General features: G+C 45.8%; 1 protein-coding gene across 3 annotated transcripts in view; it reads left to right on the forward strand.

Annotated features, from left to right (window-relative positions):
* Window positions 1-25,133, forward strand: part of Tub (tubby bipartite transcription factor) — an 86,957-nt gene that overhangs the window by 13,609 nt on the left and 48,215 nt on the right. For 2 of the 3 annotated variants that reach the window (XM_005380209.2, XM_013512014.1), the window contains exons 2-3: window positions 5,801-5,885; window positions 6,441-6,488. The exons of the other annotated variant lie outside the window; for it this stretch is intronic. In XM_005380209.2, coding sequence (XP_005380266.1) covers window positions 5,801-5,885; window positions 6,441-6,488 — 133 coding nt within the window. The remainder of the gene's footprint in view (window positions 1-5,800; window positions 5,886-6,440; window positions 6,489-25,133) is intronic. 3 annotated transcript variants of the gene reach the window in all.

Raw genomic sequence — 25,133 nt, forward strand, 5'->3', positions numbered from 1 at the left:
CCCTGGGAGCTGTTCCCCAGGGCTCCTCTGCTTAACCCTACACCGGGACCTGCTTCCTCCTTCCTCCTCCCACACCTCTGACACACTCATGCTGGCCGCTCTGCACACCTGGAACAGTACTTTAGGGACCCCTCCCCTCACACCTGGTGACCACTCTTCCCTCTGGCAGGAGCACAGAATGATTGGGGTGACCAGCATTCCAGAACCCCAAAGATAGCTGAGGGCTGAGGAAGGACCCCTCCTGATCCCTTCCTAGGTGATGATGAGCACCGCTTCTCTGGGACCCATGCATCTATCTTGGTATCTGTGAGGCTGAGCAGGCCAGTTCTGGGCATGGCCCTCCTATCATTCTACCTGTGGGCAGGCTAGGAGCTGGTCACAGCTGAGGCCTCAGTGGAGTAGGGGAGAGCCCTGCAGAGTGGGTGGGTTATCAGAGGGCACCAATATACGCTCGAGCACAACCTCTGCCCTGCTCTGTTGTTTCCAGGCCCTGGTACCGTTGTACCCCCTTTGCTCCAAGCCCCAGGCTTTTTCAGACAATGCAGAGCTCCCTTTCCTTGGTTCCCCTTTGCACATCTGAGTTCAGGGGTCCGTGTACTGGCAGGACAGAAGCAGAGGGAACCTGCTCAGCCTGAAGACTTGAATGCATTCCTGCTGTGTTATCACTAGGTGGCGCACTCGAGGTGTCAGTTCCCAACAGTGTTTCTGACACTTGCCACCATTCGCAGTTCCGGCTGTACCTGGAAGGCTGTGGTCACATGCTATCCCACAGGTCTGGCCAGCTCTGTCTGCCCACTGAGGCAGCTCCTGGACACTTCCAGACAGCATCCCAGGGCGTTTTTACCCAACTGGATGAGTCTGTCAAAGGACTACCTACTTCTCAATTTTCTGTCCTCTGGTGCCCCCCCACGGGTCTTCCTGAAGGCTGGGACTGCCTGTTCTCTGGCCTCTTGCCCAGCACGGGGCCTGGCACAGAAGAAAGGGCAGAGGGTTTTGGTGGCGAACAATGTGTAAACAGAAGAAAGTGCTGCTGCCATTGTTTGCACCACCTTAGTTTGTCTGACACAAGCGTTTTTTGGTTTTTTTTTAAATTGTTTTTTGTTGTTGTTAGTGTCCAGCTATCCTTGGGGGAAGCCAGCGAGAAGGGCCAGGGTGTGTGCACGCCCTGAGGAGGGGTCAGTTCAGGGACAGCCTTCCCCCCTTTGGCCTGGTTCTGGGCGCTGCTAGCTTTCTCGGAGTACTCGGTAGACACAGGGAGTGCCAGAGACTACTGCTTGTTTCCAGAGTTTCGGGCTTACCTGGCCCTTTCCTGGAACCACCAGCAAACAGGGACCAGAGACAAGAAGGCTGGGCTCTCAGGCCTGTTATGTTCATCGTCACCTGGCCCCAGCTCCGGCTCCCAGTCTAACGGAGCTGTTAGCTGTCTGCGGGTCCCAGACATAGCTTGGAGAGCCACGCTGTGGTTGGAGGGGACACAGGCACCAAAACAGCTATTCCTGACAGCTAGGGACAGTGTGGATGAGGCCAAGCGGGGAAGGGCAGTGGGAGTGAGGCCCAGGGTCGGACTCTATCTAGAGACTGTAGGTGACAGGTGGGGTCCCTCATCCACAGCAAGTTCTCGGAAGAGTGTGCGTGGTCCCGCCCACTGTCCTGTTGCATTGGCAGGCCCAGGCCAGCGTGGGCCCTTGAGCGTGACCCCTGGGAGGTGTCCTTTGCTGAATCTCCCCCTGCCCCCCTGTGAGCTTGTACTGACATGCAGGTGCCATTTCCCTGCTAGAGTAAGCTCCAGAGTAAGACTGGCACAGCTCACCCGGGTAATTACTGGTTTGGGTTCAATTTCCATTCAAAACAGTAATCCTAGGCTGTAGCTGGGTGTCAGATCTGAAGGTTGATTATTAGTAACATTTATCAACAGCCTCTCAGCTTCAGGCAGTTGCAGCTAATCTGCCATGCCTGCTCCCAAGTTGTGCAAGACTGCCAGCCTCTTCCCTACCCACCCTTTTCTCTCGAGCCCCCTTCCTCCTCTCCCCTCCCCTTCCCTCCCTTCACAGATAGTCAAGGGAGGGGAGGAGATGGGAGCCACCTCATGAGTCACTGTCACCCTATGCATAGGGGGCCCATGTGCTTGCTAAGCTCCTGTGCCTCGCAACCGCAGTCTTCATGTTGCAGAGTCATGTGAAATCTCAGTCGGTTTCTCTCGCAGCCTAGAGGAATCCCTGCAGCTGACAGATAGGAACCAGTGTCCTGGTTCCTCGTCATATGACATGTTTTAACTGCATGGGGGTGCCTCCTGACTGCCTTGCACTGCCCAGGGTAGGGTGAGGCGAGAGAAGAATTTACCTCAGTGCAAAATTTAAGGCTTTACCAGAAGCTCAGCAGTCATCAAAATGAATGCAAAAATATCTCTAACAAACAAAACCAAAATATTAGTGAATACACAGTGCAACCACAGACTTGCAGGACTTGGCCTCACTTGCCGCACTTTAATTCCATCCCCATGGGATCCTGTCTTTGTGTTAAAATTTTGATCTTCTCTTTATCACAGAGATTTTGGCATTCGTTTTGGTACAAGCATTATGTCTCTCCGGCCCACCCAGCTCTGGCCCTGCCGCTGTCTCTTTCTGATGGGCCCTCAGCTCTGCCCCCGTTAGTGCTCCTGTCTACTACTGCCTTGCGCAGGGTGGCTCAGCTTCTTTCTGAGTAGGGGCCCCGTGTGGGGACCCATCCATGGCTGTCCTTGGGTGCCCATCCCCCCACTCCATCCCTCCGGATGCTGCTTCAGCCTTCAGACACCTCAGAGAGAGCCAGTAGGTTCCCATGGCAACTGCAGTGGTAACTGGAGGACAGATCATGCTGGTCTTGCTCCATGGCTATAATCACGTCCAGCCAGGCCAGTGCAGGCATGCCCGGCTGCACCATCAGCACGCAAGTCTGAAAGGAAGCCGAAGCATGGATGGATGTGTACAGGGGTGGAGAACATTACATTTGCCTGAATTCCTCCCAGGGAGAGGACACTGTGTGGCTGAGGAAGGCTGTGCTGATCCGGTTGTGACAGGGAATTGAAATTCTGAACTAGACATGCATGTTTGCTAATCAGCCTTCTGTGGCGGGTGGGTCTTCTTCAGGGCAGGGCTCCTACAGTGCTGAGCAAGTCTGTCAGCAAAGCACCCTGACCCCAGGGTGCCCCCTCCCCCACCCTCCTGTGGCTGTGCTCCCCTTGTCTAAAGGATAAACAAATGCTTCAGAAAGGTCAGTGCAAAGGTGCCAAGATGACAGACCACGTCCAGAACTTGAGGCAATGTCATGCAGTGCTAAGAAGCCTCTCACCCTGTGGGCCAAGGGTCTCAGGTGACAAAGCCTCAGAAGTATCTCTGTCCTGCCTGTTTTATACCATGACCTCCCTTGTGAACTTCCACTGCACTACAGAACCAGCTGGTCACCCCACCTGGCAGTAGTAGGTCATCCTGCCCATCTAAGGATAGGAATTGGTCACTGCCCTTGCAGAGCATCAGCTCCCTCTTCTGTGAGATAGCAGACCTGGTGCCTTCCTTCAAGGGCTGTGCGCCCCATTGAAGGAGCAAATGCAAAGTGCTGTGACAGCCGGAGCAGTCTTGTTCTATGGGGCCTTGAAGGACAGAGCCCAAACCAGAGGAAGGTTGGTTTGGGCTTGAAGTGAAGAAGAATTTGCGGAGAGTCCAAAAGCACATGCTCATTGGCTTGGCTTTACAAGAGCTGCCTGCCCCGGGGAAGTGTGGCCCTGAGAGATGCAACTGGCCCAGCCCTGAGGGGCTCTGTGATTCTTTTTGACTAACTTTCCCTAATCGTGCCCCTGGCTGTTGTAGGCAGAAACCTCAGAAGCTGAACCCACAGCACAGCCTCAAGGTGAAGACGGGCCTCCTTAGAAGAAATTGGCTTCACCTGCAGTTGAAGAAGTCCCCTTTTGTTTCTGGTTTACTTCTGCTTTAACCTTATGAACCAGTGCATAAACCCGAGAGCTTGGCCAGGAAGGGACCAGGGAGGATCCAAGGAAGTGCCGACCTGAGCACCCATCGAGAGGCGCATTGACTCTGAGGGGAGGGTTCCTGCTTGCAGCAGGACAGATGTCTGAGAGAGAGTTTAGGAGAGATGCAGGGATGAGGTCCCCAATTCCAGGAGCAAGCACACATACAGCTGCCACCCAGAAGCTGTTCATGTGCACGCACCAACCGGAGACCCGTGGCTGGCTTGGCTCTGACCCTGCCTGCCTTTGAGCCTGACTGTCTCATCCGTAACACTGTGGGGCACAGGGTAGCGGTGCCCTTTCAGCTTGTGATTCTTCTCTATTTGGAAGACCACGAGAGCTGACAGAAAGGCCTCACTTTTGCACTGTCTTCTCCCTGCTATTTGTCTCTCCATAAACTATCATCTGTCTGCTTGATAGACTTGGGGCCTAGTTCTCCAGGGTCCAATCAGGATGGGGTTGGCAAGATCCAGTTTCGTTTCTGAATATCACTGGTCCCTTCAAAATTTGAAACTGGATCCCAAAGGTTTTTAATCATTGTTTTAAGTTCTCTTGGAAATTCTGGATGTAATGTTTCCAAGCTCTTGGCAGAGGATGGCCAAGGAGGGGAAGAAGTGGACTGGAGGTAGGAAAGGGAGAGACTCGTGGCTGGCGGGAGCCTTAGCAGGGTTAAGCAGCTGAGAGTCTGTTCTGAGGCGGTGGGGAACCTCGGAAGGGGCTCAGCAGGGCGAGGGAGGGCGTCACCAGATTTTCATCTACAAGGTTCACTGTGGTGCCAGTGGAGGGTGGGTTTCAGAGGAGCAAGCTAGTGTCTGGCAACCTCAGAGTAGTTTTGCGGGGAAGAAGGTGGAGTTGAGAAATACTGGAGAACATCAGAAATGTTCCATGGTTGTCTGCACTGGCAGAGGAAAGAGGACAGGGCACAGCAGGAAGCTATGATGGCACCTCAGGAGGCTGCCTGATGTGGTTCCTGAAGACGGGGGTGTAGAGTGAATGGTCAGACTCACAGGAAGTCCGTAACTGCATGTTCCAGTGTGAGAGTCCACGTGGTGTCCGAGGTACTGTGTCCAGGAAGCAAGGAGGGAGAGAGTTTAGAGTCAAGGGGAGGGCTGGGCACACCATGTAGGCCTGGACATTCTGTGTAAAGGCTGGAGGTGATGAAGCCATGGCAGGGGCTGAGATCACCCTGGTACACTTTAGCTGGAGTGAGAAGACGAGGCTGAGGTCACAGACAAGCACACATTCAAGCCCCCCTAGGCCTCTAAAAGGCACAGTGTGTGTATCCTGGCACAGGCTGGGCACACACAAGACAGCAAGCACGGTGTCCTCTGGCTGTGGTTTCTCCAGATGGGGCCTTTGTCCTCAGTGCACTTGACTCTGCCTGGGTTGCTATAGTAACGTACAGAAGCAGGGACATATGGTCTGTGTTGCCATGGAAACCAGCAATTGGGTGTCCCTGTGTGGCATGGCCCCTGAGACCTGAGGGTCTGGTCTGGTCCTGAAGGATTTGAGGGGGAGAGGAGACCAGCAGGAGGTTTTTCATGGCCCAGTTAATCAGCGATGACAGTTGTTAATCTGACTGTTGCCATGGTGATGAAGGGAAACACCCGAGTGGGCTCGTGCTGGCTTCCATCCTGAGCTAAATACAAGGAATTTCACCAGGCTCCAGGTCTTCGTGAGCAGCCTGAAGCAGCACCATCCCCCAAATTCACTGCATCCTCTGGGCACCATGGGGCCAGGACACCTTTGCCTTCTTTCCGGGTTTGCACCCTTTTGCCAAGACAGGGCTTTTGTTCCCAGGAGGCATTCCCTGGCCCATGGGATCTCAGCACTCAAAGCACAACAGGAAACCCGGGCCCTTGAAACGGGGTCACCGAAGAGATCGGTAAGCACTCAACACCCCTGCTTTAGCCCACGGACCCCACCCCCGAGCCACCTCTACCTGTCACCCTCACTGGCCTCACCCCATCCTGTTCCATGGCCTCCCTTTCTTCCTACTGCTGCTCCCCTCTCACCACGTGGGGTCCCCCAGCCTCCCCCTCAAACCCGTTGGGTTCCAGGCAGGTGGTGGGGAGGCCTTACTACGCCCTAGCATCTGTCCAGATCTCAGGAGGATCCTCCTCTACACTCCCGCCCTCTGCCTCTTTCAGTGGGCTCCTCCTTCGAGCCTCTGCCGGCCCCTCCCACCTCCATGATCCATCCCCACAGCTCCAGCCACTGCTGCCCTCCTTCTGTCCTGCACCCGCATGCTGTGCAGCACCCCCAGCGTGGCACCCCGGGAGAGTCCCTCTGCCCTGCTTCATAGCTTAGCTCACCTCCTGAGATGGCTAAGACAGAAGCACCGAAGGCCCCGAGTGACCTCGGCCTGGCTGCGCAACAGGTGGGGATGAGGAGGTGAGGCAGCAAGGGTGTGGAGAGTCACGCCTTCTTTTCCTCCTAGGAGATCAAGCAGGAGGAAGTACTGGAAGGAAGGAAGGGAGATCGCTGGGTGAGCTGGCTGGAGAGGAGGGAGTGCTGCAGCCCCTGGGGAAGGCCATCCACATGTGACTGTGCCGGGAGGGGAAAGGAGGGCACAGGCAGCTTGGTAGCTGTGGACCCCATTTGTGTGTGTGTGTGTGTGTGACATGGACCCCGTTTGTGTTAGGGTGTGTGTATGGCATGCGTTTAGGGAAGGTGAAGTCTGCACTTACTGTGGCTGCTGTGGGCTTGGTTTGTTGCTCACATTTCCTGTGGTCCTTTCGGCCTGATTCTAGCCAGGTGGTGCTAATGGGAGACCCAAAGGCCTGGGCTGTTTGTGTCCATGCCCTGGAATTCAGCCAGACTTCCCCAGGCGGGAGGTATCCTCCAATGCCCAAGAGTCACTGAGGGATGCTAGAGCCTCCTGCCCCACTGTCCATCTACCTAGACCTGGATATGCCCTGACCAGGCTGTAATCCCCAGGCCTGTCTTCTGCGGTCAGGAAGACCCTGACCCAGAGCTCCTGACCAGGACCTCATTTGTGGTCCCTAGGATGTATTTCTTAGCCCAAGAGGCTCATAAGAAATAGCTACCCTGTGAGGGGCCCTGCTCAGTCCTGGCTACAGATGAGGCAAGATGGTGAAATGCCGTCCCTAGCTGCAGAGTAGCTGCTGAGAGTGCCCAGCACCTGGGGAATCTGCCTGCTCCTCGAAAGGACCAGAGAAATAGGGGGCATCTGAGACTCTGATTTGCACCCTCACGGATATTGGTCCTGGGACACTGATGAGATTCGTGATAATTTCCATGAAAGGGAAACTCTGTGGAGAACTGGGGGTCTCAGGTGTGGCCCCATGAAAGGGGCCTCCAGTGCTTCCTCTTTTCTTCACACAGCCTCAGACCAGGTTGACTTTTTAGCCTAAGGAAAGTCCCAGGAAGAGAGTTAGGTGGGGGAGCATATCACCTGAGCCCGTTCAGAGGCTTCTGGAGGAGAAGGTGGGGGACGGGTGCTCGGCGACTTCCCCGAGTCTCTGCTGTGGGGATTGTAATGGGGCTGGAAGACCCCAGCTCTGTAGCTGGTGTGTTTTCCACACCATGAGTTGGTGAGTCTTTTTCCTGCACCCACCATCCTGTTGACTGTCAAGGCTGCAAATGTCTTTGAGATCCCACATCCAGCCCCTTATTTAACAGGCACAACCAAGGCTTCAGGGCAAGGTCACAATGCAAGTTCATGGAGAGTCAGAACTAGAACCCGAGAGCCCGGGCCACCTGCTCAGAGCTCTTTCTGCACACTGACGATGAGGAAGCCTACTTCACTGTGTGGGAGACAGAGGGGCTTACTGGGAGTGAGTGGTCCTTCGGCTATGACCTTGCCTTCCATAAATGAAGGTCCTGGCCATAATGTGGACTGTGTATCTAGAGCTGATGGCTGGCTAGCAGGGATTCCTAGCCCTCTGGGATTTGGTTCCTCTCTATACCAGCACCACTCTGGCTCTTCCATGTGAAAGGCTCTTCCAGTGTCCCTTACTGCCTGGCAAAATTGTGTAATTCAAGAGGGTGCTAACAAGCTGAGATTTCACCTGCGGTGACCAGTCCTGTATGGGGACAAAGGGGAAGTAAGGAACCAGAGAGCCTCAGGGTTGAGGGCACATCTCTGTGGGTGGGGAACAGTTATGGCTGATGGCACAGTCACACAGTCCAGCCACTTGGGGATTCAGGAGAGCGAGAGAGCCTTGGCTCTTGGGTCATGGTGTTTCCTCCTAGGTTTTACCGCCATACTGGGAGCTTCTGTGTCCATGAGGACAGTGGCTCCATACCCCACTCCCTGAGTTCCTCTTGTCTTCACTTCGTTGAATGCCACCTTCATTTCATCCACCCACTTCTGGCATCCTGTCATCATCTGAAACTCTTGCACTTCTGAAATCTTAATCTCTTGTGTCTTTTTATGGATTTCATCTCCCTCACTGACACTGTGTCAGATCATAGAGATCTTCAGGCTCTGAGGTCCTGTTTTTCTCCTTGTCCTGACCCAGCTTCCTGTCTGGACCTTGTATCGTGTCACTGAACCTGCTCAGCTCTCACCACCTGGCCCAGCCCAAACTTAGAACTGCTAACTGCCTGCCTTCTCTAGAGCGGGTTCCTGTCCTTTCCTGAACTGACACCAGACTGTATTGATATCCACAGCCTCAACTGAGCCCCAGCAGCACACAGCAGACCTGCTGCCTAGGCTACTGCAGTTCCCCCACGTTGATTTCAAAGCTCTCACATTAGAACCCTCTGCCTTCCCACACCACAGCTCCTCCGTGTATTTGCAGCAGTCAGCCTTGACTCTAACCCTGCAGAGAAAAGAAAACTGGTCAGGAGAAAATTTCTACAATCTCTGCCCTGGGCTCCAAGCTTAGCTGCACGCATGCCTCTGGCACCCATCACACTGAGAGGCAGGTGGCCCTGCACCAGGCGGCCTCCTCTCCAGGGATCTGATAACCTCTCCTTGGCCTCCAGGTGCCTCGCGCTTGGCTTATCCTTTCTTCCTGTGGATCTTCATGCCCCTACTCTACTGGCACCTTCCACTGTAACCTACTTAAAAACCAACCCAAAATACCTCGACTTCACAGTCTCCCCTCGCTCTGTCCTTCTCCAACAATTGAAATCAAAGGCAGTGTCTGCCATCTCCACTTCCTCACCTCCCGCCGAGTCCTCAATCCTCTGTGCCGGACTTCTGCCCCCACTTCGCTACTCACACAGCGCATGCCAGGGACGCGTGTTATAAATCCAGCAGAAGCCTTCAGTTACTGCTCTACCTCCCGGCAGCTTTTGACAGAAGGGAGCGCACTTTGTAGGCCACTCTTCCTAGGCCCCCGTGACCCACACCCTCCTTGTTTGCTGTCTACCACTCTGATGATTATTCCTCAGTCTTTTTCACGAGAATTTCTTCTCATACTCTTTTCTCTTACACTGATTTCCAGTGATCTTACTGATGACCAGGGCTTATAATTCCAACTCGGAGCTGCTCCCCAGCCCTTTCTCCTTAGTTTTTTTATTTTTTGATTTGATCCATTCTTCCTTCCTGTGTATTGAAGTTTCATTCTTAGGTTCATGAATGTTTAAAGTTGGTATGTGTTCTCAAAGCACTTACCTTTTCATCAATATAAAATGTCCTTTTCTTTCTTACGTATTTTTTGTAGCACTGAGATTTGAACCCAGGGCCTTCTCACTGCACGACATTCACAGCCCTTTCAAAAGTTTTTATTTCACAACTGAGTCACACTAAGTTGCTAAATTGCCTATGTTGGGCTAGAACTTGGAATCCTCCTGCTTCAGCCTCCCAGGATGAAACGTCCTTCTTTAGTCTTGGTAATATTTCTTAAAGTCTATTTGGTCAAATATTCATACAATCACCCTGACTTTCTGCTGATTAGTGTTTTCATGGTATATCTCTTTCTACTCTTTTACTTTTAATCTCACTGGCTTTATATTTGAAGTGGTTTTCATTTAGACAGCATATAATTGTGTCATATTTATCCATTTTGATAAATTTGGCTATTGGTTCGAATTGTTCAGAGTGTTTACATTTTCTGTTATTATCAATATGGCTGAGTTTAAATCTGTCATCTTTCTATATGTACCCTGTTTGTCTCACCTGTTCTTTATGCATTTTTTCCTTTTGCTTTTTTTGGGATTAGATTCTGTTTATGTTTTGTTTTGTTTTGTTTTGTTTTGTTTTGTGGTGCTAGGGATTGAGTCCTGTATATACTAGGCAAGTGCTCTGCCACTAGTTTGTACCCAAGCCCTAGGATTAGTTATTTTTATTCGTGATTTTATTTTATCTTTTATTTTTATTAGCCATAGCTTTTTATGGTTCCCTGTGTTTGTGTTTTTAGTGGTTGCTCTAAAGTTTACATATATATCTTCAATTTACATAGTCTACTTTCAAATAATATCATTATAAATATCATAACACCCTCACAACAATTTCATTCCCGCTTGGTGCTTTTACTGTCATACATTTTGCTTCTACCTATGTCATAAACTCAGCAATACATTTCTATAATTTTTGCTTTTTTTTTTTATTTTATTACTTTGTTTTATTTTTTTGGTACCAGGGGTCAAACAGGATCTCATACTTGCCAGGCAGGTGCTGTGCCACTGAGCTAAATCCCCAGCCCCATAGTTTTTGCTTGAATAGTCAATAATCTTTTCAAAAAAAAAAATACTTCTATTGGGGTAGAGTTCATATACCATACAGTTCATCTACATATGGTATACAATTCTGTAGTTTGAAGTTGTCTGACCGTCACTGCAATCAATATTTGAACATTTTCATTACTTCCCTTCCCCCTAAAATACCATCTACATTAGCAGTTTCTCCTTTCTCCTGCCAGCCCCACCCCCAGCCTTAGAGAATGGCTAATCTGCTTTCTGTCTTTATAGCTTTGCCTGTTGGACATTTCCTATAAATGGAATCACATAATACGTGGTGTTGCCTCGTGATTGATCCTTTCCTTAGTAAAGTGTTTTCAGGATACATCCACACTGTAGAATGCATCCATACTTCATATTTTTATGTTGCTGAATGCATCCTCTGTTGCGTGGATGTATCACATTTTGTTTATCCATATATTCATGTCAAACATTTGGGTATTTCTACTTTTTAGCTATTATAAATAATGCTACTATGAATATTTGTGTTTGAGTTTTCGTGTGGACATATGTTTTCATTTCTCTTGGGTAGATGCCTAGGATCTATGTTCAACCTTCTGAGGAATTGCCAGACTGTTTTCCCAAGTGTTTGTACTGCTTTCTCTCCCTAAGAGTAGTGTGTGAGGGTTCCATTTTCCCTGTATCCCTTGCCTGTTTTGTTATTATTTGTATGTAGTTTGAATTATAGATGCCCTAGTGAAAAGCGATTTTCATTGTGGTTTTGGCTTAAACTTCCCTAATGACTAATGATGTACTTATAGGCTATTTGTATCTCTTCTTTAGAGTAATGTCTGTTCCAATCCTTCGTCTATTTTTAATTGGGTTATTTGTCTCTTTATAGAGTTTCAAGCACTCTTTATATATTTTTAGATATAAGACCTTTATCAAATACATTTTTTTCAATACTTTGTCCATTAGGAGGAGTGGCTACACTTTCATGTTTTATTTTTTATTTTTATTAGTACATGTTTGTAGTACATAATGAGTACATTTCTGTAGTACATAATGAGTACATTTCTGTGTCTCTTCTTCCTTGATGGTGTCCTTTGCAACACAAAAGCTTGAAATTTTTATAAAGTTTAACTTATCTATTTTTTCTTTTGCTTCTTGTGCTTTTGATGTCTCATAGAAGAAGTCATTGCAGGGGCTGGGGATTTAGCTCAGCGGCACAGCGCCTGCCTGGCAAGCGCAAGGTCGTGAGTTTGATTCCCGGTACCGGAAAAAAACCAAAGAAAAAAAAAAAAAAGTCATTGCCCAATCTAAGGTGACAAAAGTTTACCCCTATATTTTCTTCTGAGATTTGTATTGTTTCAGCTCTTCCATTTAACTAGGTCTTTGGTTCACTTTGAGTTTATTCTTTTATGGTGGTGCGGTAGGAGTCTGTGCCTTCATCTCTATAATGAGATACTGGAAACAGTTAACTCATAAAGAGAAAAGTTTTGTTTTTGCTTATATTTTGGAGGTTCCCGTTAAGATCTGGTGGACCCATTACTTTGGCCCCTGATTGAGTATGACAGATAGCAGTGGTGGTTAGCATTTGATGAAGCAAACTGCTCACCTCAGGAGCCAGGAAGCAAAAGGGAGGGAGAAAAGGAGACTGGAACCCCACAGCCTCCTTCACATTTGCACCCCTAGTGACCTCCAACAAGACACTGTCTTCTAAGGATCCATGGCATCTCCTAATAGCACTAACCTGGAGACCAAACCTTTAATAGGTGGACCTTTGGGGGACATGCAGTATCCAAACTATAGCATAGACAGCTCATTCTTTTGCATGTGGGTATTCAGTTGTCCCAGGACTGTTTGTTGAAAAGACTATTCTTTCCCCCATTGCATGGTCTTGTCATCTTTTTGGAACTCAGTTGACTATAAATGTGAGTTTATTCTAGGCTTTCAGTTCAGTTGCATTGACCTGTGTATCTGTCTTTACAACAACACCATACTGCCTTGATTACTATAGCTTTGTAGTAAGTTTTTAAATCAGGAAATGTAAACTTTGTCCCTTTTCATACTTTTTTTGTTTTTTTCCTTTTCCAGTACTGGGAATCAAACTCAGGACGTTGCGCTTGCCAGGCAGGCGCTGTGCTGCTGAGCTAAATCCCCAGCCCCGACTTTGTCCCTTTTCAAGATTGTCTCAGCTATTCTGGGTCCCTTGATTTTTCCCAAATGAGTTTAGGATCAGCTTGTCAACTTCTGCAAAGAAGCCAGCTGGTTTTCTGATGGGGATTGCAGTCAATCTGTACATCAATTTGGGGAGTGTTGTCATTTTAACAATATGTAGTGTCTGATCCATATATACAGGATGCTTTTTTATTTATTTGGAACTTCTTTAGTCTCTTTCAAAGATGTTTGTAGTTTTCAGTGTAAAATCTTGTACATCTTTTAAAAAATTCACTCCTCAGTATTTTATTCTTTTGGGTGTTCTTGTAAATTAAATTTTATTGTTAATTTATTTGTTAAATTGTTCATTGAAAGTACATAAGGGTATAACCGATCTTGTATGTTGATCTTTTTTTTTTTTTTTTGGTTTTGATTTTTCTCCGGTACCAGGAACCGAACTCACGACCTGGCACTTGCCAGGCAGGCGCTTTGCCACTGAGCTAAATCCCCAGCCCCTGTTGATCTTGTATTCTGCAAACTTGCTGAATTTGTTCATTAGTTCTAATAGTTTTTTAGTGGATACCTCAAATTTTCTTAAAACAATATGGTGTCATCTAAAAATGGAAATAGTTTTACTTTTCCCTTTCTGATCTGGGTGCCTTTTATTTCATTTTTCTGCTTAAGCATCTTAGCTAGAACCTCCAATATAATAGTAAATAGACTTGTTTTGATCTTAGGAGGGCATCCATTTGGTCTTTCACCTTTAATATGATGTTACTTTTGGGAGTTTCCTTCTCAGGTTGAGTAAATCCTCTTCTGTTCTTTAGTTGTTGAGTGTTTTTTTGTTGTTGTTGTTATGAAAAGGTGTTGAGTTTGAATTTTTTCAAATGATTTTTTTATATCTGTTAAGATGATTATGTGGTTTTTGTCCTTTATTCAATATTATATATCCTATTAATTGATTTTTGGAGGATAAATCAGCTTTACATCCCTGGAATAAATCCCAATTGGGTAAGAGTATAATTTTGTTTATTTTTTATTTTTTGTTTGTTTGTTTGTTTTTCCAGTACCGGGAATCAAACTCACGACCTTGCACTTGCCAGGCAGGTGCTGTGCCACTGAGCTAAATCCCCAGCCCCCAAGAGTATGATTTTGAAGGTTCCAGATTTTTTTAAAATTGAGGAATAAAATATTTTAGATACCTTTATATATATCATTTCCAGTGTTCTTCTTATGTCTGTTCAAATTGTCACCTATTATCATTTTCCTTTTTTTCAGAGACTCACTTTAACATTTATAGTGCTAACTAAGACTCTATATGAAATGGTCTTTATTTTGCCTTTATTTTTAAAACATACTTGGGTAACATATTGAACTAAAATTGACAGGTTTTTTTTCTTTCCATACTTTCTTCTGATTTGCACTGTTTTGGGTGAGAAGTATATAGCCATTCTTTTCTTTGTTCTTCTTTTTGTAATGTCTGCTGTGTCGCTGCTTTTCTGTCTACTTTCAAGATTTTCTCTTTACTGCTGATTTTTAGCAGTTTGATTATAAGGTGTTCTACTGTAACTTTCTTCATGTTTCTTCGCAGTCTTTTTTAGTTTTCTTAAATCTGTGAGTTTATAATTTTCATCTAATTTGAAAAGATTAGGGTATCATTTCTTCAAAAAATTTCTGCTTTCCCTCTTCATTTTTTTCTGGAACTGAAGTTACATGTATGTAGATTGCATGTTAATGTTCTATGATTTGCTGATGCTTTGGAATTTTTTGGTATTTTTTTCTCTGTGTTTTATTTTGACATTTCTATCTATAGCTTTGAATTTACTAATACTTTCTTTGCAGTGTCTGTTTGCATGCAGTATAATTTTTGTCATCGGGATTGTGTTCAGCTCTCGAAGTTTTATTGGGGCTTTAATTACATCTGTTATTTCTCTCGTCTTTATGTTCATGTTTTCCTCCACTTTCCTTACCTGCAGTAAATTTTTTTCTTTTTTTGAGACAGGGTCTTGCTGTGTAGTTCAGGTTGGCCTTGAACTCGCTATGTAGCCCAGGCTGGCCTCAAACTGGCAGTGATCCTCCTGGCTCAGCCTCCCAAGTGCTGGGATTATGGGCATGTACCACCATGCCCAGCCCTGGAGAATGAATTTATAACAGTTCTTTGAACATTTTGTCTTCTAGTTTTATCATCTATATCATTTTTAGGTATGTTTCTACTTACATTGTTTTTACCCACAACATTTCTAATATCAAATGTGTGGGGTGTTTTTTCTATATCAACGAACCAGTTCAACAGCTCTCTAATTGAACTGAATATTCCACAGCTCAGTTCAGTTCTGCCACTAACTACCCAGAGTCAGCACAGACCTCACACAGGCTTATTTGCAAATCTGCACCTGCCTTTTTGGCTTCCTTCCTGCCCTCCTTTTCTGCACATCTATTCATCCACCAGATAACTTTAGGCCTTCACCATCCTTAGTCTACGTTACTATATAGACGCCTACAAACTGCCTCTTTGCCTCTAGTCCTATCTTACTCCATCCCACTGGCCACACTGAAGTCAGTTATTTTTCCAGAGCACAGGTATGATCATATTATCCCCTCTTAACATGTTTCAGTTGGTTCTCCAAAGCTTTCTTGTAGAGATCACCATTCTTCGTGGAGACAGAGACTCTTTACTGTCTGCTGCTGGTGTGTTCGCCAGTGTTCTCATGTCCTGCCTCTCCCACTGTCACCTGCAGCTGTCTTCCAACCTCCTGTGCTCTTTTCCATTTCTGGGACTTGCCTGTGGCGCCTTCCACATGCAGTGCCCTTCCCTGTCTTTCTGGCAGAGTTCCCATTACCCTTCAGGACGTGGTATCACTTCTTCCAGGATCATACTTAGGTGTCCTCAGTCATGCATGGTGCTTCCATCACAGGTATTAGTGTATTTACTGTAACAGTGGATTATGTATGAAGCTGCTTCTGAGCTGTGAACTTTCTGAGGCCAAGCTCTTGTCCCTGCTTGGTTTTGCTAGCCTTAGTGGGAGGCCATGCACGGAGTGGGAACTCAATGTAAGCATACTGAGTGAGTGAAAGTTAAGTACTGGTGGAAACAGTACTGGTGGAAACAAAGAGATCCAACGTCAGTTGCCCATGGGTCAGTTGCGTGGATGACCCTATGGCTATCAGGCCCATAGGAGAAAGGCTCAGAGCAGCAGGGCCTTCCTTCCAGGGCTAAGCAATAGTGGGCATAAGGTTTGTGCTGCCTCTTTGCTCTTCTGCACAGGAGCTACGGGTACATGAGCCTTTCTGTTGTTGCACTTACACCTTCTGCTTTTGAGTGACCCCTGCCAAGCATCCAGGCGCGCATGCAACTGGCCCCAGGGAGGGTCCTTGGGATTGCTGGGCTTTGGTTTCTCAGTAGAGCCATCTCCTGCATGTCAGTCTGAAACTGCTACAGGAAGCCTACTGGATCACAGAGAATTCTTATTGAAAAGAGACTTTAGAATATGATGAAGGGCTTTCATAATTGGGGATGTGCCACCATGCAATTTAATTCTGCTAGGAAAGGTTTCTTATCCACATGAAAATTATTTATACACTGTCATTTGATTACAGACTCCATGAGGGCATCACCATGTCTGTCTTTTTCATTGTGTCCTCAGGCTGTCAATTAATCTCTCTCTCTCTCTCTCTCTCTCTATATATATATATATATATATTTTATATATATATATATGTATATATGTAATGTTATATAATCCTATGCAATATTAACTATTAATGGAATATAATAATACATATATATAGTATCATTGTGATATTAGTACATGCCAGACTCTATATGAAATGATTTACATACATTGCTTTTTTATTTGTAATTTTATGAAATAGGTGCTAGACTTTGTGAATTCCTGGTATATCTAAGGTCAGAGAAATAACCTCAGATTCGTAGAGCTTACCACAGAGCAGGACTTTGCCAGCCACTCTCTCTGGTGGTCTCACTAAAGCAGGGGTACCTTGTGTTCCAAAGCTGTTGTTCTTCTAGGAAGTACCCAGTCCCTCGGCCTTAGTGTTTATTTCCCAGGGCTACTCAAAGGGCACTTTCAGTGCCCCAGACAGATTTTCCCAGCCCTTATATAGGAAGGGAGAACTAAAACTTGAATAGTTCAGACCCTGTGGTCTGAACTGGTATTTTAGACATTATGGGGTGCCATATTGGAACCCATCTAAGACCAACTAAATCTGAATCACTGGGAGTGGAATTTTTGAAAGCTCCCTAGGTGATTCTGATGTCCAAATAGATTTGAATACTACTGTTTCAAGCCCAAGAAAAAGACAAGAGATATTCCTCAGGAAAACAAGTAGGGCCCTCTCGCTCAGGCCAACTTCACAACGCCTTTAGGGACCATTGTCGCATCATGTAGGGTGTGTGTATTTCTTGTGTGTGTGTGTGTGTGTGTGTGTGTGTGTGTGTGTTAAAATAACATTACATTCTTTTAGAAACACATTCATTACAGTAAATTTGAAATACATAAAATAAGGAAGAAAAATAAGACTGCCTATAAAATAAGAGTTACCCAGAGGTAACTCTTGTTGATATTTGGATTAATTTCTATTTAAAACTATTTATTACAGGATCTATAGTGTACATTAAAATACAAAAATTAAAAGTTTACAACTTACAATGAATTTTCTCAGATGAATATGGTTGTGTTCACATGTCCTTTATCAAGAATGAGAACATTGCCAACAACTTATAAGTCCCCTTTATTCCCTTTCTGGAAAGAGTACTCTCTCATGATAGTTATACTGACTCCTGACATCATAGACTAATTTTGCCTGTTTGACACTCATATAAGTGGAATAATTTATTATATAATGGAATAATTTATTATCTACCCTGAATCTCACTCATTTTGCTCAATACCATATTTGTAAGACTCGTCTATGTTGGGCATGTGGTTAGACAGTAGTTCATTTATTGTTGTTTATAGCATTCAGCTTTGTGGCTGTAGTACAGTTGGTGTATTCATTCTTCTGTGGGTGGGCATTTGGGAAGTTTAATCTATTTGGCGATTATGACTAGTGTTGCTATGAACATTCTCACATGTATCTTTAGGGGAACACGTGGATGCATTTCTATGTGGTATATGTTAGGAATGGAATGAGGGAGTCTTACATTACAGTGGATGTTGCCAAACTGTTTCCCAGAATGGTTTTGCTAATGCATGTTCATCAGCAGAATTACATCCTGGTTACTACAGATCCCAACCAAAACTTGGTTCTTTTTTTTTTTTTTGCCTTTATTTTAACCATTTTGGTGAGTTATAGTACATAGTATTGTGGTTTTACTTTGCATTTCCCTAGCAAATAATGAAGTTGAGCATCTATCTTGTCATCCCTACATTTAAAAAAAATCTCTTGTGTGCCCAATCCTGGTAATCTCAGTTTATTGAAAAGGAAAGAAAAAGAGTAAGGCCCGAAAGCTGTTGTCATAAACTAAAAGCATTCTTATTACAAGAACTATTTCATTGTTCTCTTCAGTGAATTTTGTCATCGTGAAAGTAAGTTGAGCCTAGTTAAAAGACCCTGAAGGAAATGTGTATTCTGCTATTGTTTTGTCGCACAGTTCTTTTTCCCCATGCCTTCTTCAATGACTCAATTTATACTTGCTCTACCAACAGTATTTGTATTTTTGTTGAGATACAGTTTTATGAGATGAGATGTTGCACAGATATTCTCCCACGAAGACCACTGTGACAATGCAAACGCTTAAACTCAGGGTGAGGAAGGAAGTCTTCTGTGGCTGACATTCAGAGGTTGTGTTTTGTGGCCCTACTGGGAACTGTTGGGAGCAGAGGAGTAGAGTGTGAGTATTGCAGAATGGATTCTAAAACCACTGGGTGTGGTGGCGCACACCTGTAATCCCAGCACTCTGGAGGCTGAGGCAGGAGGATCGTTGCGAGTTCGAGACCAGCCTGGGCTACAAAGTGAGCTCAAGGCCAGCTTGAACTGCATAGCGAGACCCTGTCTCCAAAAAAAAAAAAAAAAAAAATAAGGATAAAACTAGGGTTTTGTGACATTTGTTTTGTGTTGTTCTTTGTTATTGAGGATAGCGTTAAATTAAAAATAGGTTTAAATTCTCCTTAGGGTGCTATTTTTAAAAAATCTGCAAAAACTATGCAGTATGAGTTTGTTTGCAAGTGGCAATTATAGACATTTGTGTGTGAGTAAATCCTACTGAAGTCGGGTACACTGTTTTGTCATCTACATTTTTCTTGTAAATTTCCACATGATCTTATTGGACAAATACTATTTTAAATGGCTATGTAATAGTTTCCTATGGATTTGTTGAAATTATTTAATTATCTTCTTACTTTAGTTATTTCCGTAACTTCTAAATTCTTACTGATGAACATCTTAGTGCATAAATCTACAGGCTCTTATTTCTTTCTTTCTTAAAGTAGCTACAGAGAAGCGAAGTTAATGGCTCACAAAGATTGAACATCTTTGAAGTTATTTTATAATGTTCAAATTATCATATTTCTTTCCAGAAAGGCTATCAGTCAACTCTCCCCAGCAATACGAGAATATGTGAAATGCCTCCCTCGCTGCATACTTGCCAATTTTGAATTTATTCAATTACAAAGTCTTCTGCCTTAGAGACACAATTTTTGTCTAATAAATTTTGTGCTTTTCGCCTAATAAAAGATAACTTCTGGATTTAGGAACAGGATTAGATAAACTGCCCATCTCTGCAAAGACCTAGAAGAGTATTCTTTTACATTTTGTACTTGTCCTTTTCTTATTTTCTTTTTTTGCAACCTTTAATCATCTGTTATTTCTATTTGTGAATATGAAATAAAATATAATTTTTTCTCCTAATGGCTAGCAAGTTGATCCCTAAACCATTCACTAAATTATCCAACATTCTAATGTTTTATGAAAGGCCATTTTTGTAATGAGTCAACTTCTTGTATATACATTGGTCTGTTTCTCTATTGCATTGGTATATTTGGCCATTCTCCTACCGGTACCATGGTTTTGCATACAGATTCTTTTTATAGATAAAGACTATTGCGTTAAAAAAAAAAAGACTATTGCAGATTCATAGCACAGTTTGATAGCTGGCATGGCAAGTGCTTCCTCATTCTTTTTCTTTTACATAATTTTCTTCGCTGTCTTGGAAAGTTGGTTTATTTTTCTAGATGAATTTTGGAATAAATTTGTCCAGTTGAAAAAAAATCCTACTGCAATTGTGATTAGAATGGCATCAAACATATACATGTAGTTGACAAAATTACACTAGCATATAGGAACAGCGGATATGTCTCATTTTGTCAGTGGAGTTTGCATAGATAAAGATTTACAATTTTATCAGAACATTTCTTTGTTTTCGGGTACGTTGAAGACATTTCTTGTGAACTGTTCTAAATATGTTGCCTGTTTGCTTTTGTGCACAGATTTTTTTAAATTACAATTTTAACTGGATGGTTAATGTGGTACTTTTCTTGTCTGGAGATGTTTAGCATTTTCAATGTCTTTCTTGGTTATTAACCTAATCAACTTTTTGTATTTTTTAAGTTTAGAGATTTTTATTTTCATAGGAGATTTTAAAGTTTATTAGTCTATAAATATAGTAATATAGTCTAGTGATATAGTAATATATAGATGCAAGCAGTTTGTTTTGTATCTGTGAGTACAGCCCTCAAAGGTGTGATTCTTATGACATTCTGCATGCCCCTCCTTGAGCATGTGCAGTGTCAGGGTGTGTTTGTGTGTGTGCATGGTGGGTAGGGAGTAGTTGTAGGGACTGTCTACCCAATGTGCATCCCACAAATTTGGATGCATATGTGTGAGCCCTTAGTTATGTCCTCACCTGCATGTCATGTGTGTGTGTGTGTCTATATGTTCTGACATACCCGTGTCTGTGCATAAATGTGTGTCCTGGCATATGTATGTGCATATGGGCTCCCCCATGGCTGTCACTATGCGTGGTCTCTGCTTCTATATGGACTCCCACTTTATGTGAACATTATGTACATGCTTTGGTGTGTACTGTACCTGTGTTCATGCATGTGCACGGGTGTATGTGCCTGTGTAGACGTTGCTGACAGTACACATCTGGATTAGAGGATGGCAGATCTGTTGGGCTGACCCATGATGCTTCTGTACTTCATTCTGTATCATTTTAAACAAACTCTTGAAGGGCCAGAGGGTAAAGAAGAAGCAGCTTAAACAAGTGGAGTGTAGGGTGTGGGAAGAGAAGCGAGACCGTCTTGCCAATCATGGTTCCATTTGGGAAGTCCTCTGAAGAGAGACTGGCTTGGCCTGTAGTTTGTGTGTCTGAGCCCACAGGAACACTGTGAGTGGAGAACTGCATCTTGTACCAGGTCAAAAGGTGAGTCTTGGCCAAGCAGAGTCTAGAGCCCAGGCACAGATGTCCACTGGAAAGTTCCTGGGCTTAAAAGAGAGGGGAAGAGCCTCCTGTAACCCCTCAGTTAGGGAAATTGACTACAGCTGCCTGGGAATTCCGGGCTACTGCAGAGAGGCACTGTAACAAGGGGTAGTGTGCCACTGAGAGGGCTTCCTATGCCCATCAGGACGCAGTCCAAAGCTGTTGTTGGACGGTGACCGTCTCAGCACAGTCCACTGTTGGCTTCTGCCCCTCAGGGGCCTCAGAACCCAGCTATTATCTACTGCACACTGGCTCCTTCTTGCTCAGATGATGGGCATGGCCCAGAAGGGAGGGAGGCCTCCACCCAGGCCACACACACACTGAGGTGACAGCAGCAGAGGCAGACCCCTTGCCCAAGGGCTCATCTCCACTGATGACGGGCAGGGGTTGGGCTAGGCAGGAACAGCAGCGGAGGACATGATGTTTTTAGGTTAAGGTCAGACAGGACCTGACTTCACGTGGAACTTAAGGTTGGGACAGTCAGGGGCAGGGTGTGCCTCAGTTTGGGAAGACATAGGAAAAGGACCACTCTGTCATATCCTGAGAGCACCAAGTAGAGCTCTGACCTCCCTGCTCGCTTTCCCGACAGCCCCCACCTAGCAGGAGCCCATGCCTCCCATGAACCAGGGAGACAGAGCTCAGCATCCACCCAGCCTGAGCAAGGCCCTCACACTGCCACGGAGGCCAGCGTTCTGCTCCCACTGGTGTGGGAAGAGTCAGGAAACAGGCTGCCATCTTCCTTAGGGCTGGGGTGCGGGGACAGCAGGAGAAGGCTGGCTGCTGGAGCTGCCAGTGTGCCTGAGGCTGGGTCTGAAGCAAACAGAGATGTTCAGTTGGCCTGCCGTTCTTGTCCCACTCCTTTTCAGTCCCCTGTAGTCTTCTGTGCCTCAGAGCAAGGCCTGATCTCCAGGGAGGTGAACTGTCACCCCAAGGAAGGACACGCCACCCTTCCTGCCTCATACACCTAGATCCCCCCTCCCACTGCTCCTGGATTCAGAGCGTGGACTCTGAGGGCTGGCGGGGGTTCCTGTCCCAAACCATGGGGGTGATACTGGCCACCTCTGTGTGAACTCGGGGGTATGGGTGGCCTGTGTCAGTGCCCAGGATGTGTGAGTGCGGGGGAGAGATGTGGGCAGATGATGGCATATGCGTGCTGGTGTGTGTGCTGGTGTGAAGGAGTGTGTGTTGTGTGTCTGGAGTGCTAAGGGAGTGGGGGGCAGGGTGAGGCATCCTGTAATATGGGTGAGGAGTAGGTATGCAATGGGTTCAGTGTTTGAAGTCTGTGAGGGCATGTGAGTATGTGGTGTGGAGATTTGGGTACATGGGGAATGGATGTCTGAGGCCGTATGAGAGACAGAGCGCCGCAGGTCTGCTTCTTTCTGGGGTATCTGAGGGATGACACATTATTGTGTGATGAGGTTCGGAAGGCTGAGGCATTTGCGTGAGCCCAGACGAGGTGTGTAGTGTGGCAGAGATAATGGGCATGTGGGCTGGAAGGGGCGATGACAGAAAAGAACTAGAATATGAGCGTGCAGAGTGTGTGCGGTAAGTGGGTCTATCCTCCCTCACCTGTTGGTGGGCATTAATTTGCCCTCAAAGTTGAGGAACCTGAGGCTCAAAACAAGCTGCTTGGGGGCTGGGGATGTAGCTCAGTGGTAGAGTGCTTGCCTAGCATGCACAAGGCCCTGAGTTCAATCCCCAGTACCACCACCAACAAAAAAAAAAAAAAAAAAAAAAAAAAAAAAAAAAAGAAGAAACAAGCAGCTTGGGTCACACAGCAGGAGCTGTTTTACTTCTTTTTAATTAACTGATATTAGTTGCACATATTGATGGGGTTCGGGGTGATAGCTCCGTATAGGTGCAGTGTGCTGTCTCTGGCAGCTCACAGCATAGAAATGGAGGGCTAGGGTGGGAGACCCCCTCCCCCTGTGGCTAGGTGGGTTAAAGCCGGGTCACGTTCCTCTGGTTCCTTAGGGTTACTGTCATGGAGCTGGGTCACACAGGCTCATGAGATTTAACTGCACAGTGAAGGAACATGTTTGTAACCAGCCATTAAACATAGCTGTCCCTAAGAAATTTAAACAACACAAATTTAACATTTACATAAGTTAAAAACATGCTACTAATGCACCTGAAAATGTGCCACTTGCTACTTATTTCCCACCCTTTTCCTCCTCTGCTCTGGGTTGTGCCAGCCGAGCCTGTGAGATGGGGTTGCTGCACATCCCTGCCCTGCTCTGTGCCCCGGTCATGTCACTGTGGGGAGTGTATAAGGTCCCAGAAGTCAGCAAGCACTGCTACAAATTAAGACTGGGTTTATTGTTTTGTTGCTTATCCAGACTTTAAGAAACTGGTGGAAACAAACATTAGCAGTGCAGATTAAGTTTTACAATGTCCTCACTTTGGTAGTTGCTACATTTTAAATAGAACAAAATATTGAAGAAATATTTTCCCAGTATTCACAGCTATCAGTTCAGCGAAGAAGTCGCTCGGATCGCCATGGAGGAATGAGTGAAGTTCTGTCTTTGTTGTTTCACTTTCCTCTTGTTAAGCGAAACAAAAATATCAACCAACAGTTAAGTCAGAACTATACTCACTTGTCATTGCAAGCATAGATTGGCCATAGATAAAGAATTAAATAGAAATTGGGGCTGGGCATTTAGCATTTAGCTCAGGGGTGCCGCACCTGCCCGGCAAGTGTGGTGTCCTGAATTTGATTCCTGGTACCGCACCCCCACAAAAGAGTTAAACAGAAATCAAAGAGTTCATGGATTTATGGGACAATTTGCTGACTAGTAAATAGACACAGTAAAGCATATTGGATATTCCATCAGCATTTATAAATTGTCTGCTATATATCCTTCCTTTAGATCAGTAAAATTTATAGCAAACATATGTGTATGCATACAAACTTTTCCTGAGAGCTAATTGTCACTGTTTAAGCTGGCCTTCAGCACCCAGTAGACCCTATATTACTACCACCCTGACCTGTCTTTTTTTGTAGAAAGGCTGGGGGGAAGAGGGCACCTGCAGAGACACTGGGAGCAGCTTCTCAGGTTGTCACTAGTTGGGCTGTGACCTCCTCCTGGGAAGGAGCAGCAGGGCGTACGTGGGGATCCCATTCTTTCATCACTTGTAATTAAGGCTCTCCTTGTGAAAGGCAGCAGGGACTGAAGGTAGAGAGAAAACATGGTCACTGCCTCCAAGGAGCTCACAACCCAGCAGTGGAGGCACCAGTCAAGTCAGGCCTGCCCTGCAGAGCATGGGGGCAGAAGGAGGCCTAGCTGAGGCAAGAGCAGGCCAGGATGAGAGGAGCTTGCCTGATGAATGGTGCTGATCACCATTCCACACGTAGCATGCCTAGGATGTGGATTTAAAATGCAGAGATCCTTTTTTGGGAGGTCCAGGCAGAGTGAGTGGTTCTTGAGAATCTACATATGCAAGGGAACACTTGGGGAAACACTGATCCGGGGAGACAAGGAGGGTATGTGCAGAGGCAGAAAGCCAGGGAAGGTAACATTGTTGAGGGAGACCTGCCAGGAGAGTTTGGGGGTGGCCGGCTGCCATCAGCAACGATCACAGTGGTTAGCAGTCATGGAGCCACTCCTGGCTCTGCCACCAACTTGCCATGTGACCTTTGGCCAATCACATTCCACTCTGAGCCTCAGCTTCTGAAAATAAGGTTGGACAAGACCAGTGATTTTCAAAAGACATTTGGAGCCCCACGGTCATCTAGAAATTTCTCTAAGGAAGCATTGTTATAGAACTCCAACTTGATCCAGAGCTTCTTGCTTTAGTGTTTTCTGTTGTTTTCCATGAAAGAATGTGCTGCAACTGAAAACTAGCAGGCCAGAGAATCCCTGAGACTGCTGTCTATGCTTGGGCCTATGAATCCTGGTCAGCATAGATGCTGACAGAGAATAGAGAAAGTGGATATCC

The sequence above is a fragment of the Chinchilla lanigera genome, unplaced genomic scaffold (assembly GCF_000276665.1).
Source record: "Chinchilla lanigera isolate Chin_1 unplaced genomic scaffold, ChiLan1.0 scaffold00013, whole genome shotgun sequence".
Classification (NCBI taxonomy): Eukaryota; Metazoa; Chordata; class Mammalia; order Rodentia; family Chinchillidae; genus Chinchilla; species Chinchilla lanigera.